The sequence below is a fragment of the Saccopteryx leptura genome, chromosome 2 (assembly GCF_036850995.1).
Source record: "Saccopteryx leptura isolate mSacLep1 chromosome 2, mSacLep1_pri_phased_curated, whole genome shotgun sequence".
NCBI lineage: Eukaryota > Metazoa > Chordata > Mammalia > Chiroptera > Emballonuridae > Saccopteryx > Saccopteryx leptura.
The window spans coordinates 243,980,644-243,994,127 of NC_089504.1; the positions used below are offsets into that span (position 1 = coordinate 243,980,644).

Consider the following 13,484-nt stretch of genomic DNA (forward strand, 5'->3'; position numbering starts at 1 on the left):
CCACACACACCCATTATAGGCCTAACAACATAGTGCGTGTTGACAACACTTTTTTTCCCTCATGAATAGTTTTGATCTGCCATTCGTTGAATCTGCAGGTGCAGAACCCATTGATACAGAGGGCTGACTGTATTATTTATCACAGTTTGTTTATTCATTCACCAAAAATTGAACATTTGGGCTGTTTTCCCATTTTTGGCTATTATGAACAAACCAACTTGGAACATTTACATTCATTGCTTTTGAATAATTACCTAGGAGTAGGATTTTTAGGTTGTATATTTAAGTTTAAAAGAAACTGCCAAACTTTTTTCCAAAATGACTATACCATTTTCCCTTCCTACCAGCAATGTATGACAGTTTCAATTGCTTAGCATCCTCACTAGTAGTTGGTATTGTCAGTTTTTAAATTTACCCAAGAAATTTTACTTGGTTAAATGAGCAAGTCTATTGAATATCTATTGGGCTTTTTAAAACCTTTTTATTAATAAGCTATATGAGTTCTTCGTGTATTCTATGTCTGTTATCATATATTTGCAAATATTTCCTCATCTGTGATTGACTTTTCATTTTAACAGCATCTTTCAAAGAATGGAATATTTAAAAATTTGATGGTCTAATTTACCAGTTTTTTGCTTTTATGGTTTGTATTTTTTTTCCGTCCTGTCTGAAAACTTTGTCAAATCCTAGGTCATAAAGATTTTCTCTGGTTTTATTTAAACCTTTTATGATTAGGTCATTGATCCATTTCAAGTTAGCCTCCTACTACCCTCTTATTTGTAGTAGATTATTTGTAGATTTGCTTAGGATTTTCTGCATAAATGATCATGTGGTCTTTTAAAAAAACAGTCTTCCTTCTTCCTGTGCCTTTTCTTTTTCTTGCCTTTATTGCACAAGCTAGAAGCTCCAGTTTGAGTATCTCATCAGTTTGTTTATTTTTACAGTTTGTGCTAATCAGGATTCACACGAGGTTCACAAGTTGTTTGATATGTCTCAGGTCTATTTTAATCTATCTATAGTTTACCCCTTCATTTTATGCTGTGTGCTGTTGATTCACTGATCAGTACAAAGTTCCTGCCTTTATGGAACTTCTTTATAAAATGTACATTAAAAAAATATATACCTTGATGTTTTGTTAACAGGTGGATCAACCTCATTGGATTCCATTGTAAAGCTTAAAAATAATTAAATGAGAATAAGAACATTTTCATGACATTTCTCAATTATGTATACATTAAACTTTTTTAAGTGTTCTTTTTTAAAAATTTTAATTTATTTTTTAATGTGGTGACATTGATAAATCAGGGTACATATGTTCAAAGAAAACATCTCCAGATTATTTTGACATTTGATTATGTTGCATACCCCTCACCCAAAGTCAAATTGTCTTCTGTCACCTTCTATCTGGTTTTCTTTGTGCCCCTCCCCTCTCCCCACCCCTCTCTCTCCTCTCCCCCCTTACCATCACATTCTAGTCCATGTTTCTGAGTCTCATTTTTTTATGTCCCATCTATGTATGGATTCATATAGTTCTTAGTACATTAAACTTTTATGAAAAGCAATGCTATTGGGAAGTTTCTGTTAGAAGTACTGGTTTATGTAAAATAGCAACAGACTTTTTTTTTTTTTTTGTATTTTTCTGAAGCTGGAAACGGGGAGAGACAGTCAGACAGACTCCTGCATGCGCCCGACCGGGATCCACCCGGCACGCCCACCAGGGGGCGACGCTCTGCCCACCAGGGGGCGTTGCTCTGTTGCAACCAGAGCCACCCTAGCGCCTGGGGCAGAGGCCAAGGAGCCATCCCCAGCGCCGGGGCCATCTTTGCTCCAATGGAGCCTCAGCTGCGGGAGGGGAAGAGAAAGAGACAGAGAGGAAGGAGAGGGGGAGGGGTAGAGAAGCAAATGGGTGCCTCTCCTGTGTGATCTGGCCGGGAATCGAACCCGGGACTTCTGCACGCCAGGCCGACGCTCTACCACTGAGCCAACCGGCCAGGGCAGACTTTGTTTTTAAATTGCAGTTACTGACACTGTAGCCACATTTTCTTTTCTTTTTTTTTTTACAGAGACAGAGAGTCAGTGAGAGGGCTAGATAGGAACGGAGAGAGATGAGAAGCATCGATCATCAGTTTTTTGTTGTGACACCTTAGTTGTTCACTGACTGCTTTCTCATATGTGCCTTGACCGCGGGCCTTCAGCAGACCAAGTAACCCCCTTGCTCAAGCCAGCGACCTTGGGTCCAAGCTGGTGAGCTTTTGCTCAAGTCTGATGAGCCCGTGCTCAAGCTGGTGACCTCAGGGTCTCGAACCTGGGTTCTCTGCTTCCCAGTCCAATGCTCTATCCACTGCGCCACTGCCTAGTCAGGCACATTTTATTTTCTTTAAAAAAATTTTTTTAAATTGTTCTCAAAGTGAGAGCAGGGAGGCAGACAGATAGATTCCTGCATGTGTCCAACCGGGATCCCCTCGGCATGCCCACCAGGGGGCGATGCTCTGTCCATCTGGGGCGCCACTCCGTTGCAACCGGAGCCATTCTAGAGCCTGAGGCAGAGGCCATGGAGCCATCCTCAGCAGGGGCCAACCCCGCTCCAGTGGTGCCTTGACTGCAGGGGGGGAAGAGAGAGACAGAGAAAGGAGAGGAGGAAGGGTAAAGAAGCAGATGGGTGCTTCTCCTGTGTGCCTTGTCCGGAAATCGAACCCAGGACTTCTACACGCCGGGCCGACATTCTACTGCTGAGTCAACCAGCCAGGGCCTGTAGCCACATTTTTTTCAGGACAGATGTTGGCAGACTATTCTTGTAATGACCCAGACAGTAAATATATATTTTAGGTTTTATAGGCTAGATCACTTCTTTGTTGCATAGTCTTTCTGGCTTTCCTGCCTTTTTAAATTTTATTTCTTGAATTTATTGGGGTACAGGTTTGAAGTGTACAACTCAATAAAACATCATCTGCATGCTGCATTGTTTTTCTTTTCTAAAACAAACTTTTAAGAACAAAAAAAATCCCAGAAGCCAAATGAAAACAGGTTGCTTGCTATAGTTTAATATTTTATTTCTATTTTTTTCTTTCTCAGACTGAATTCATTGCCTTATTAAATAGTTATTAAGTGTGTATCATGCACAATGCACAGTTTCTTTGTGCTGACTTTGGTTGGTGATACAAATATGAATTAGAAACTCTATTGCCAACCTTGCTTGTCCCAGCTTTATTTTGTCCAAGTGCTCTTAGACAAGGGCATGCACGATAGGTGTAATCTAGGAGTTTCTTTGGTCATGTGATGTGCTTTTTCAGGCTGCATCTGTTCCTGGTGTCTGCTCATCTTCACAAAGGGTGGCTACTCACTGCGCCCTTTCCTTTAGGGTGGGGCTGTGACCCCCTGGAGGAGCATCATTTTCTTTCTTTTTTTTCTTTTTAAAGATTTTATTTATTCATTTTACAGAGGGCTCAGGGAGAGCGTGAAGTATCAATTCCTAATTGCTTCTCTTCTGTTGGTTGTTGGTTGCTTCTCATACGCGCCTTGACTGGACAAGCCTGGGTTACCAACCAGTGACTTCAGCATTCCAGGTCAGCACTTCATCCACTGCACCACCACAGGCCAGGCCATCATTTTCTGATTTGCACCAAAGCACCATGTGGTCAGGACCAGAGTAGTGAGCGTATGACCAGTTCACCAGTAACTATACTACAAAGCAGATCATGCTGAATTCCAATCTAGAGACTTGAAGACAGTACCTTGTATTTGATTAGGATGGCATAATTCAAGAAAAGCCTCTTAAAAAGGTGGCATTTGTATAGACTGGGCAGTTAAATTTTTTACTTATAAAAAATTGAAGATATTTTGGACAATAAAGTAAAAGTTAATAAATCACAGTTTCTAATTTTTTTAAAATAGTTTTGTTTAGATCTGTGGTGGCGCAGTGGATAAAGCGTCAACCTGGAAACGCTGAGGTTGCCGGTTCAAAACCCTGGGCTTGCCTGGTCAAGGCACATATGGGAGTTGATGCTTCCTGCTCCTCTCCCTTTTCTCTCTCTCTCTCAAAAAAAAAAAAAATAAAAATAAAAGTTTTGTTTAAAAAAAAGGAAACAGACCCTGGCCGGTTGGCTCAGTGGTAGAGCGTCGGCCTGGCGTGCGGGGGACCCGGGTTCGATTCCCGGCCAGGGCACATAGGAGAAGTGCCCATTTGCTTCTCCACCCCCCCCCTTCCTCTCTGTCTCTCTCTTCCCCTCCTGCAGCCAAGGCTCCATTGGAGCAAAGATGGCCCGGGCGCTGGGGATGGCTCCTTGGCCTCTGCCCCAGGCGCTAGAGTGGCTCTGGTCGCAGCAGAGCGACGCCCCAGAGGGGCAGAGCATCGCCCCCTGGTAGGCAGAGCATCGCCCCTGGTGGGTGTGCCGGGTGGATCCCGGTCGGGCGCATGCGGGAGTCTGTCTGACTGTCTCTCCCCGTTTCCAGCTTCGGAAAAATAAAAAAAAAATTAAAAAAAGGAAACAAAAGTACCCCCCCAAATTTATTTTTTTCATACATGAAAGTTTGCAACAATTAGTACAAAGAATTCTATATGCTTCACCTATCTTCAATTAACATTTCACTGTGTTTACTTTTTCATTTTCTCTTTAATATTAAATTAATATATACACATTTAATATACAGTTAAAATTATTTTATTAAATATATGAAAGAAATATGGTATTCCTTAGCCCTAAATACTTCAGAGTGTATTTCCTAATAACAACATTCTCTTGTGTGTGTGACAGAGACAGAGACAAGAGGGACAGATAGGAACAGACAGACAGGAAGGGAGAGAAATGAGAAGCATCAATTCTTTGTTGCGGCACCTTTGTTGTTCATTTCTTTCTTATGTGCCTTGACTGGGTTGGGGGGCTACAGCAGAGCGAGTGACCCTTTGCTCAATGACCTTAGGCTCAAGCCAGTGACCTTTGGGCTTAAGCCAGTGACCATGGGGTCATGTCTAGGATCCCACGCTTAAGCCAGCGACACCACACTCTAGTTGGTGAGCCCTTGTTCAAGCCTGATGAGCCCACGCTCAAACCAGCGAACTCGGGGATTGGAACCTAGGTCCTCTGCATCCCAGTCCGACACTCTATCTACTGTACAGCACCTGCTCAGGCAACGTTATTTTCTTACTAAACCACAGGAAATAACTATCATGTCAAACTGTTATCAATAGGTCTTACTTATTTTACCCCCCTGGTCCAAGAACTATTCCAGGGTTATACGTTACACACGTGTCATGTCTTTATAGCTTCCTTTAATCTGATGGAACTCCTTAGTTTTTCTTGGTCTTTTAAGACTTGACACTTGAAGATTAGTTGTTTTATAGAATGTTTCTTAATTGCAGCTTACCTGATATTTCCTCATGATTAGATTAAGATTATATGTTTTTAGCAGGGATAACAAAAAGTGATGCATATATGTATTTTTATTGTATATCAGGAGATACATGGTGTACATTTGTCCCTTTGCTGGTACAGTTAACTTTGAAGACCTGATTAGGATGGTTTCTGGGAGATTCCTTTACTACTAAATAATGTTATTTTTCACTGTCATTAATCAATACCTGTGGAGAGTTATTTTGTGAGTTTATAAATATACTGTTTCTTTTTTTTTTTCTTTTTTTTTTTTTTTTACAGGGACAGAGAGAGAGGGGGAGATGGATAGGGACAGACAGACAGGAAGAGAGAGAGATGAGAAGCATCAATCATCAGATTTTCATTGTGACACCTTAGTTGTTCATTGATTGCTTTCTCATATGTTCCTTGACCGTGGGCCTTCAGCAGACCATGTAATCCCTTGCTCAAGCCATCGACCTTGGGTCCAAGCTAGTGAGCTTTTTGCTCAAGCCAGATGAGCCTGCGCTCAAGCTGGTGACCTCGGGGTCTCGAACTTGGGTCCTCAGTATCAGTCCAATGCTCTATCCACTGCGCCACTGCCTGGTCAGGCAAGTTTATAAATATACTGTTTCTACGTCACTCAATTTAGCATCCATTGGCAATTTTTGCCGGAAACAGTTGTTAGTATAGTGGTTCCCAAATGGCAGCCTTCTAATCCCATCATTCCTTCTGTGTTTGTTAGTTGGGATTGGGTTGTCAGGTCGATCATATGATGAGGAGATGGAGCATGAGATACACTAAGTGGAGGAGTAAGGCTCTGGCTCAGGGTGGACATATCATTTCTGTGAAGAGTTCATCTTCCTTTGCTCGACAGGTAGCAGCACAATGGTTACAGTGTCGACCTGGGCACAGAGGTCCCTGGTTTGAAACCCTGAGGTGATCATCTCGAGTGCATCATCATTGACATGATCCTGAGATCACTGGTTCTGCTTGAACCCCCCCTCCCCCATCAAGGTGCATACGAAAAGCAATCAGTGAACAACTGAAGTGGAGCAGTTATGAGTTGATATTTCTCGCTCCTCCCTCCCTCTCTCCTCCCTTCCTCTGTCTCTTTTTCTAAAAAAAAAAAAGTTTATCTTTTTTAGTCCAGGAGTTTATGTGAAAGGGTAGGGAGAGTCCAGGTAGAATGCCTCTTCTTCCTTATAGTTTGACCCTTTTGTTATTGTAAAATAACCCTTTTTATCTCTATTAACATTTTTGTTTTAAAGCTTGTTTTGTCTCATTAATACAGCTTCTCCAGCTTTCTTGTATGTGCTGTGCACAATACAGCATTTTCCATCCTTTTACTTTCAGTCTATTTGTGTCTGACTAGAGTATCTCTCTTACAGACATTTGTGTAGTTGGATCTTATTTCTTATCCAGTTAAGCCTGTATCTCTAGTGATTCTACTAATCTACCAATTGCCATTGACTATAATCTCCACTGTTTTGGGAGCACTTGTAGGCATGAACTTCTTTACACACATGTGCAAATGAAGTTAACTTCGGGAAGAAAATCTGAGCTTATGTTTTGTTTTTGCTTTCTTTTTAATTGTGGTCAAATATACATAACATCAAAGTTACCCTTTAAACCATTTTTAAAAATCTATTTTTAGCCCTGGCCGGTTGGCTCAGTGGTAGAGCGTTGGCCTGGCGTGTAGAAGTCCCAGGTTCGATTCCTGGCCAGGGTACACAGGAGAAGCGCCCATTTGCTTCTCCACCCCTCCCCCTCTCCTTCCTCTCTGTCTCTCTCTTCCCCTCCTGCAGCGAGGATCCATTGGAGTAAAAATGGACCGGCGCTGGGGATGGCTCCTTGGCCTCTGCCCCAGGTGCTAGAGTGTCTCTGGTCGCGGCAGAGCGATGCCCCGGAGGGGCAGAGCATTGCCCCCTGGTGGGCAGAGCGTCGCCCCCTGGTGGGCGTGCCGGGTGGATCCCGGTCGGGCGCATGCGGGAGTCTGTCTGACTGTCTCTCCTCGTTTCCAGCTTCAGAAAAATACAAAAAAAAACAAAACAAAACTATTTTTATTTATTGGAAGAACAATATTGACTAATAACATCATATAAATTTCAGATGTACAACTTGATAATACAGCATCTGTATAGTCTGTTGTGTGCTCAGCTCTCAAGTCTAGGTAGGCTGTTTCCTTCCTTCACCTTGTGTTTGACCCCCTCTACCCTCTTTGTCTTCCTTACTCCCTTCCCGGCTGGTAACCACCATTCTGTTGGCGGTTTTTATGAGGTTTTTTTTTTCTTGCTTGTTTTGTTTGTGCATTTATTGCTTTTTGTTTTATATCCCATATCTGAGTGAAGTCATAAGTTTTTGTTGTTTTTTTCATCTGACTCATTTCACCTAGCATAATACTCTCAAAAGAATCCATGTTGTTGCAGATGGCAATATTTCATCTATTTTTATGGCTGAGTAGTATAACCACTTAAAATGTAGTTTAGTGGCATTAAGTATATTCACATTATTGTGCTACCACCACTTCTATCAAGTTCCAAAAGACTTTTACTCCAAAAGGAAGCCTGGTACCCATTAAGCTGTCACTTTCTATTCTAACCATGCTCTAGCCCCTGGCATTTACAACGCTACTTCTATGAATTTGACTTTTACATATCTCATTTAAGTAGCATTGTACAACAGTTGTCCTTTGGCTTTTTTCACTTAGTATATCTTCAAGGTTCATCTATGCTGGAGCATGTACCAGAATTGCATTTGTTTTTACAGCTGAATAATATTTCATTGTATGGATGTTCCATACTGTGTTTGTTCATTGGTTAATTGACATTTCAGTTTTTCCCCGCACAATTTGTCCGTTGTAAATAATGCTGTTATGAATGTTGATGTACAAATATTTGTTCAACTCCTTGCTTTCAGTTATTTTGGGTATATATTGATAGGTGCAGTTGCTGGGTCATAGGGTGATTGTATGTTTAATTTGTGAGGAGCTGCCATGCTGTTTTCTACAGCAGTTGTACCATTTTACATTTCCACTAGCAGTGCACAAGGGTTCCTCTTTCTTTTTTTTGCCACCATGTTATTTATTTATTTATTTTAATAATAACCATCTAGTAAGGCTGAAGTGATAGCTGTTTTTGTTTTTTTAATATTTATTCATTTTAGAGAGAGGAGAGAAAGAGAGAGAGAGAGAGAGAGAAGGGGTGGAGGAGCAGGAAGCATCAACTCCCATATGTGCCTTGACCGGGCAAGCCCAGGGTTTTGAACTGGCGACCTAGGCGTTCAAGGTTGATGCTTTATCCACTGCGCCACCACATATCGGACTCACTGTGTTTCTGATACACATTCTCTAATGACTAGTGATGTTGATTATATTTTCATGTGCTTTTAAAAGGCCAACTGCTTTGGAGTAATGTCTATTGAAGTCTTGCCCATTTTTGAATTAGATTGTATTTTTTGTTATTTAGTTGTAGTTCTTTAGGTATTCCGGATATCAACTCCTTGTTAGATATATGATATACAGATACTTTCTTCCATTCTGTGTGTTGTGTTTTCACTGTCTGATAGCATCCTTTGCACAGAAGTTTTAAATTTTAATGAAGTTCTTGTTATCTTATTTTTTCTTATGTTGTCTATGCTTTTTTTTTTTTTTTAAATATTTTATTTATTGACTTTTAGAGAGAGAGAGAGAGAGAAGGGGGGGAGCAGGAAGCATCAACTCCCATATGTGCCTTGACCAGGCAAGCCCAGGGTTTCAAACCAGCGACCTCAGTGTTCCAGGTTGACGCTTTATCCCACTGCGCCACCACAGGTCAGGCGTTGTTGTCTATGCTTTTGATATCGCAGTTAAGAAATCATTGCTAAGTTTTAGGTCATGAAGATTTTCCCCTATGTTTCTTTCTGAGTTTTATAATTTTAGATCTTAAATTTAGGTCTTTGATCCATTTTGAGTTAGCTTGTGTATATTGTATAAGGTTAACTCTTTAGCTTCATTGTTTTGCATGTGGAGATCCAGTTTTTCCAGAATCGTTTGTTGAAAAGATTGTCTTTTCCCCAGTGAACACTCTTAACCCCTTTATTAAAATAAAAAATCAGTTGTCTGTCTATTCGAGGATTTATTTCTGAGCTCTCTATTCTTTTCTGTTTTTTTAATGTCCTTATGCCAGTACCTTACAGATTTATAAGTGTATCTTATACTAGTGTACTATTTTGATTATTACAGCAATGTAATAAGTTTTGAAATTGGGAAGCCACACTTAGCTTTTGTGCATTTTTAAATTTATAGTAATTCTTCCTCCCTCAATGCTATTTTTTTTGTCATGCCATTGAGTTGTTGAAGAAACTGTCATTTGTTGAATTTACCACATTCTGGATTTAACTGATTTGTAACCTCATGATATCAGTTAATCCCTTCTTCTTCCCCGTGTTTCCTGTATCCTGGTAGATTTGTAAACTTGATTATATCCAGGCTCCGACTGCATGTCATCAGAAGGCAGTTTTTCTTTTGGTTTTGAGTTAAGGAAATTGTCACCTGTCACCTACTTCAACAATTACCAACTCATGCCAGTCTTTCTTTTTTTAAAAAAAAAAAAATTTATTGATTTTTATGGGGTGGGGTTGGAACAAGAAGTGTCAACTCGCCTGACCTGGCGGTGGCGCAGTTGATAGAGCGTTGGACTGGGACGCGGAGGACCCAGGTTCAAGACCCCGAGGTCACCAGCTTGAGTGCTGGCTCATCTGGTTTGAACAAAAGCTCACCAGCTTGAACCCAAGGTCACTGGCTCGAGCAAGGGGTTTCTTGGTCTGCTGTAGCCCCACGGTCAAGGCACATATGAGAAAGCAATCAATGAACAACTAAGGTGTCGCAACAAAAAACTAATGATTGATGCTTCTCATCTCTCTTCGTTCCTGTCTGTCTGTCCCTATCTATCCCTTTCTCTGACTCTCTCCTCTGTCTCTGTAATTAAAAAAAAAAAGTACCACCTCATAGTTGCTTCCTTCACTTTAGTTGTTCATTGATTACTTGTCATATGTGTCTTGACAAGCTCAGAGTTTTGAACCGGCAACCTAAGTGTTCCAGGTTGACACTTATCCACTGTGCCACAACAGGGCAGACTTATTTCATTATGTTTTTTTATTTTTTTTTTTTACAGAGACAGAGTCAGAGAGAGGGATAGATAGGGACAGACAGACAGGAACGGAGAGAGATGAGAAGCATCAATCATTAGTTTTTCGTTGCGACACCTTAGTTGTTCATTGATTGCTTTCTCATATGTGCCTCGATGGGGGGAGGGGCTACAGCAGACCAAGTAACCCCTTGCTCGAGCCGATAAGCTTTGCTCAAACCAGATGAGTCCACACTCAAGCTGGTGACCTCGGGATCTCGAACCTGGGTCCTCCGCATCCCAGTTTGACGCTCTATCCACTGCGCCACTGCCTGGTCAGGCTTATTTCATTGTTAACCTCATCTACTTCCTTCTTCCTGTATTATTTTGAATAATAAAAACTTTATTATTTTTGTAAATTGATTTATGCTAATTGGACATTTTCAATCACACTTTAACATCACTTAGTAACTATTGGAAGCTTAGAATCTTGGATATAGTTTTGTTAAATCTTATCAATCTAATCATAAATATATTTAGGACCAGAATGTAATCTTCACTTTTGAGATTCAACGTTTTGTTACTATATGAAATATGTTACTATAGGGTGGCTTTATTTCAGAATACCAAAGAAAAAAATTAAAGCATAATCTGACTGGATATCCTAAAAGAGAAAAATGAGAACGCGTTTGGGATTTTATCAGTTTCAGAGAATGCTGCTCTTAATATGCTGACATTCCCCTTGGTGGTTCAACCACCTGGTATATCAGGGGAAGTCAGTGTACCACTTTACACCATTGTGAGTCTTTTATTATTTTCCCTGTTGAACTATTCTAAGTAAATTGGATTGCAAAACAATTGCTCTTTATTAGTCACAGATATAAATGCATAATTAATAAAAAATAGTGTTAGTACTATAAAAGTTTTATGTTCTAAACTCTTAAGTAGCTTTGTGGGGATACCACATGAGTTTAAGGAATAATTGGTGGCATTTGCTTAAGTCTTTTAACTGTGGCATCTCAGCAACTACTAAAATAAGTAATCCTTCTAAACCAAGATTTAGCTATTAAACCTTTGGTTACAGACTACAAAAAATAGAAAAACCTAATAAATTCAGATAATGTTAGAAAAAAATGTGCATATTTGGTTAGGCTTAATTGTGAGGTTAGTTTATTCCCTGTGATGCAATTTCAGAGAGGCAGCATCACCTGAAATGAAAAGTCTGGATTTTGTATTGCTCGGTTCAAAAAGCACTCTATCGCTCACAAGATAGATTTGGTCAAGATGCTTAACTGCTAAGGTTCATTTTCCTCACCTGTAGAGTGGGGGTGAGAGATTTGACATTGTACTCACCATAGTGTCTGGTTGGTAGTCAGTTTGATACATGATGAATTATTGGTCGCATTTCTTAGACTTTAGGAATTTCTCTCTCCGTGCTGTGTCTGAGGCAAAGAGTCACTGAGTTAGAATATTAGAAAAGGAAGGAATCTCAGAGGTAATTTGGTTCAAAACATTATTTTCTAGATGAGAGAAAGTGACAAATGAAATCAGCTCTGGCCTCGGATTGCTGAGATCAGTGCTACTTTACTGGGAATTGGCACCGTTCTAACTGCTAGACTTTTTGGACCTGAATTGTGCTTCTCTTTGACTGTTTTAAGTTTGGCTTAATTTGAGAGTTGTGATTTTATTAAAACGAGATTCCAGTTTTGTTATTCCAGAGTAACTGATGTTTATGAGGAATGTAGCATTTCACTTTTAGTGTTTTTATCATTGTATAGTGGGCCTAATCTTTTCTAATGGTACAAGCCTTAGGGTGTATTCTGTTCTATAATTCAGTTAACTTGAAAATAGAGTCCACATTACATGACAGCCAGCTTTGTTGGTACTGCATTGTTTCAGAAGTGGGGGTGGCAGGGAAAGGCACTTATTACATAGATACTGCTTAGAGGTGAAAGTGCTTTGAGTGATTTAACTTATTCTCAAATGTTTTTCTGCAGTTGTAAACATGGTACCTATATTTAAAAGTGAGGGGCAAACATGAGAGGTGACTTGGTGTCTGTCACATCAGGAACAGAATCTATATTTCGCTCCTGAGTAGCTTTTTATAACAGAGTTATTGGTTATTTCTTCCGGTTGGCTATTTTTATTTTTACTTCATTTATTTGAGTTTGATGACATTCACTTTCTTTCCATGACCCATACCTGTTCTGGGCCTTTGAGCCAGCAAAGTGCAGAGAGCGCCATACCATACTAAAGTAGCTTTTATTCTTAATATTAGGTTGAGCCCACCCCCCCAGATGATCACTTGTGCTTTATTTGAATGGAATTACAAGATAATTTAAATTTGAAAATATTTTTAACTTGTTTAGCCTGTTGAATTTAACAAACATAATCTTTAATCTTTTCAGAGGTCGTAACAATAACAAGGGACTGCCTCAGTCTACGGTGAGTATCTTGAATGTTATTTGTTTGGAAAAATTGGTAAATAAAATGTGATTTCTAAACCATAGACCAAAAACCAAGGCAAAAAAAATTCCCCTTTTCAATTTTGTATCTCAGATATCTTTTATGGATCAATATGTATAAAATTATTAGCTGTATGTGGTTGTTGATGATGACTGTAATATTATCTATAAATAATATATTTCATGTATAATAATGTCATTTGTTCTTTTGTAAGTGACTGAAGGCAAATTGAACTCCTGAAAGATAAGTAGAACAGCAGAACTGGAGTTTGCAGAGTTCTTTCAGTTTTTGATTTTGAATTAATGTGCTTTTTATTCCTTTTGTTTTTTTTTATTATTATTATTTATTTATTTATTTATTTTTGATATTTTTCTGAAGCTGGAAACGGGGAGAGACAGTCAGACAGACTCCCGCATGCACCCGACCGGGATCCACCTGGCATGCCCACCAGGGGGCGACGCTCTGCCCACCAGGGGGCGACGCTCTGCCCACCAGGGGGCGATGCTCTGCCCCTCCGGGGCGTCGCTCTGTCGCAACCAGAGCCACTCTAGCGCCTGGGGCAGAGGCC

The 13,484-nt window shown here is 40.1% G+C and overlaps 1 protein-coding gene across 6 annotated transcripts in view; it reads left to right on the plus strand.

The window, feature by feature from the left end:
• The window catches only part of ATXN2 (ataxin 2), a 129,801-nt gene that overhangs the window by 32,575 nt on the left and 83,742 nt on the right, over positions 1-13,484 (plus strand). For all 6 annotated transcript variants that reach the window (XM_066370882.1, XM_066370876.1, XM_066370881.1 and 3 more), the window contains exon 2: positions 12,859-12,895. In XM_066370882.1, coding sequence (XP_066226979.1) covers positions 12,859-12,895 — 37 coding nt within the window. The remainder of the gene's footprint in view (positions 1-12,858; positions 12,896-13,484) is intronic.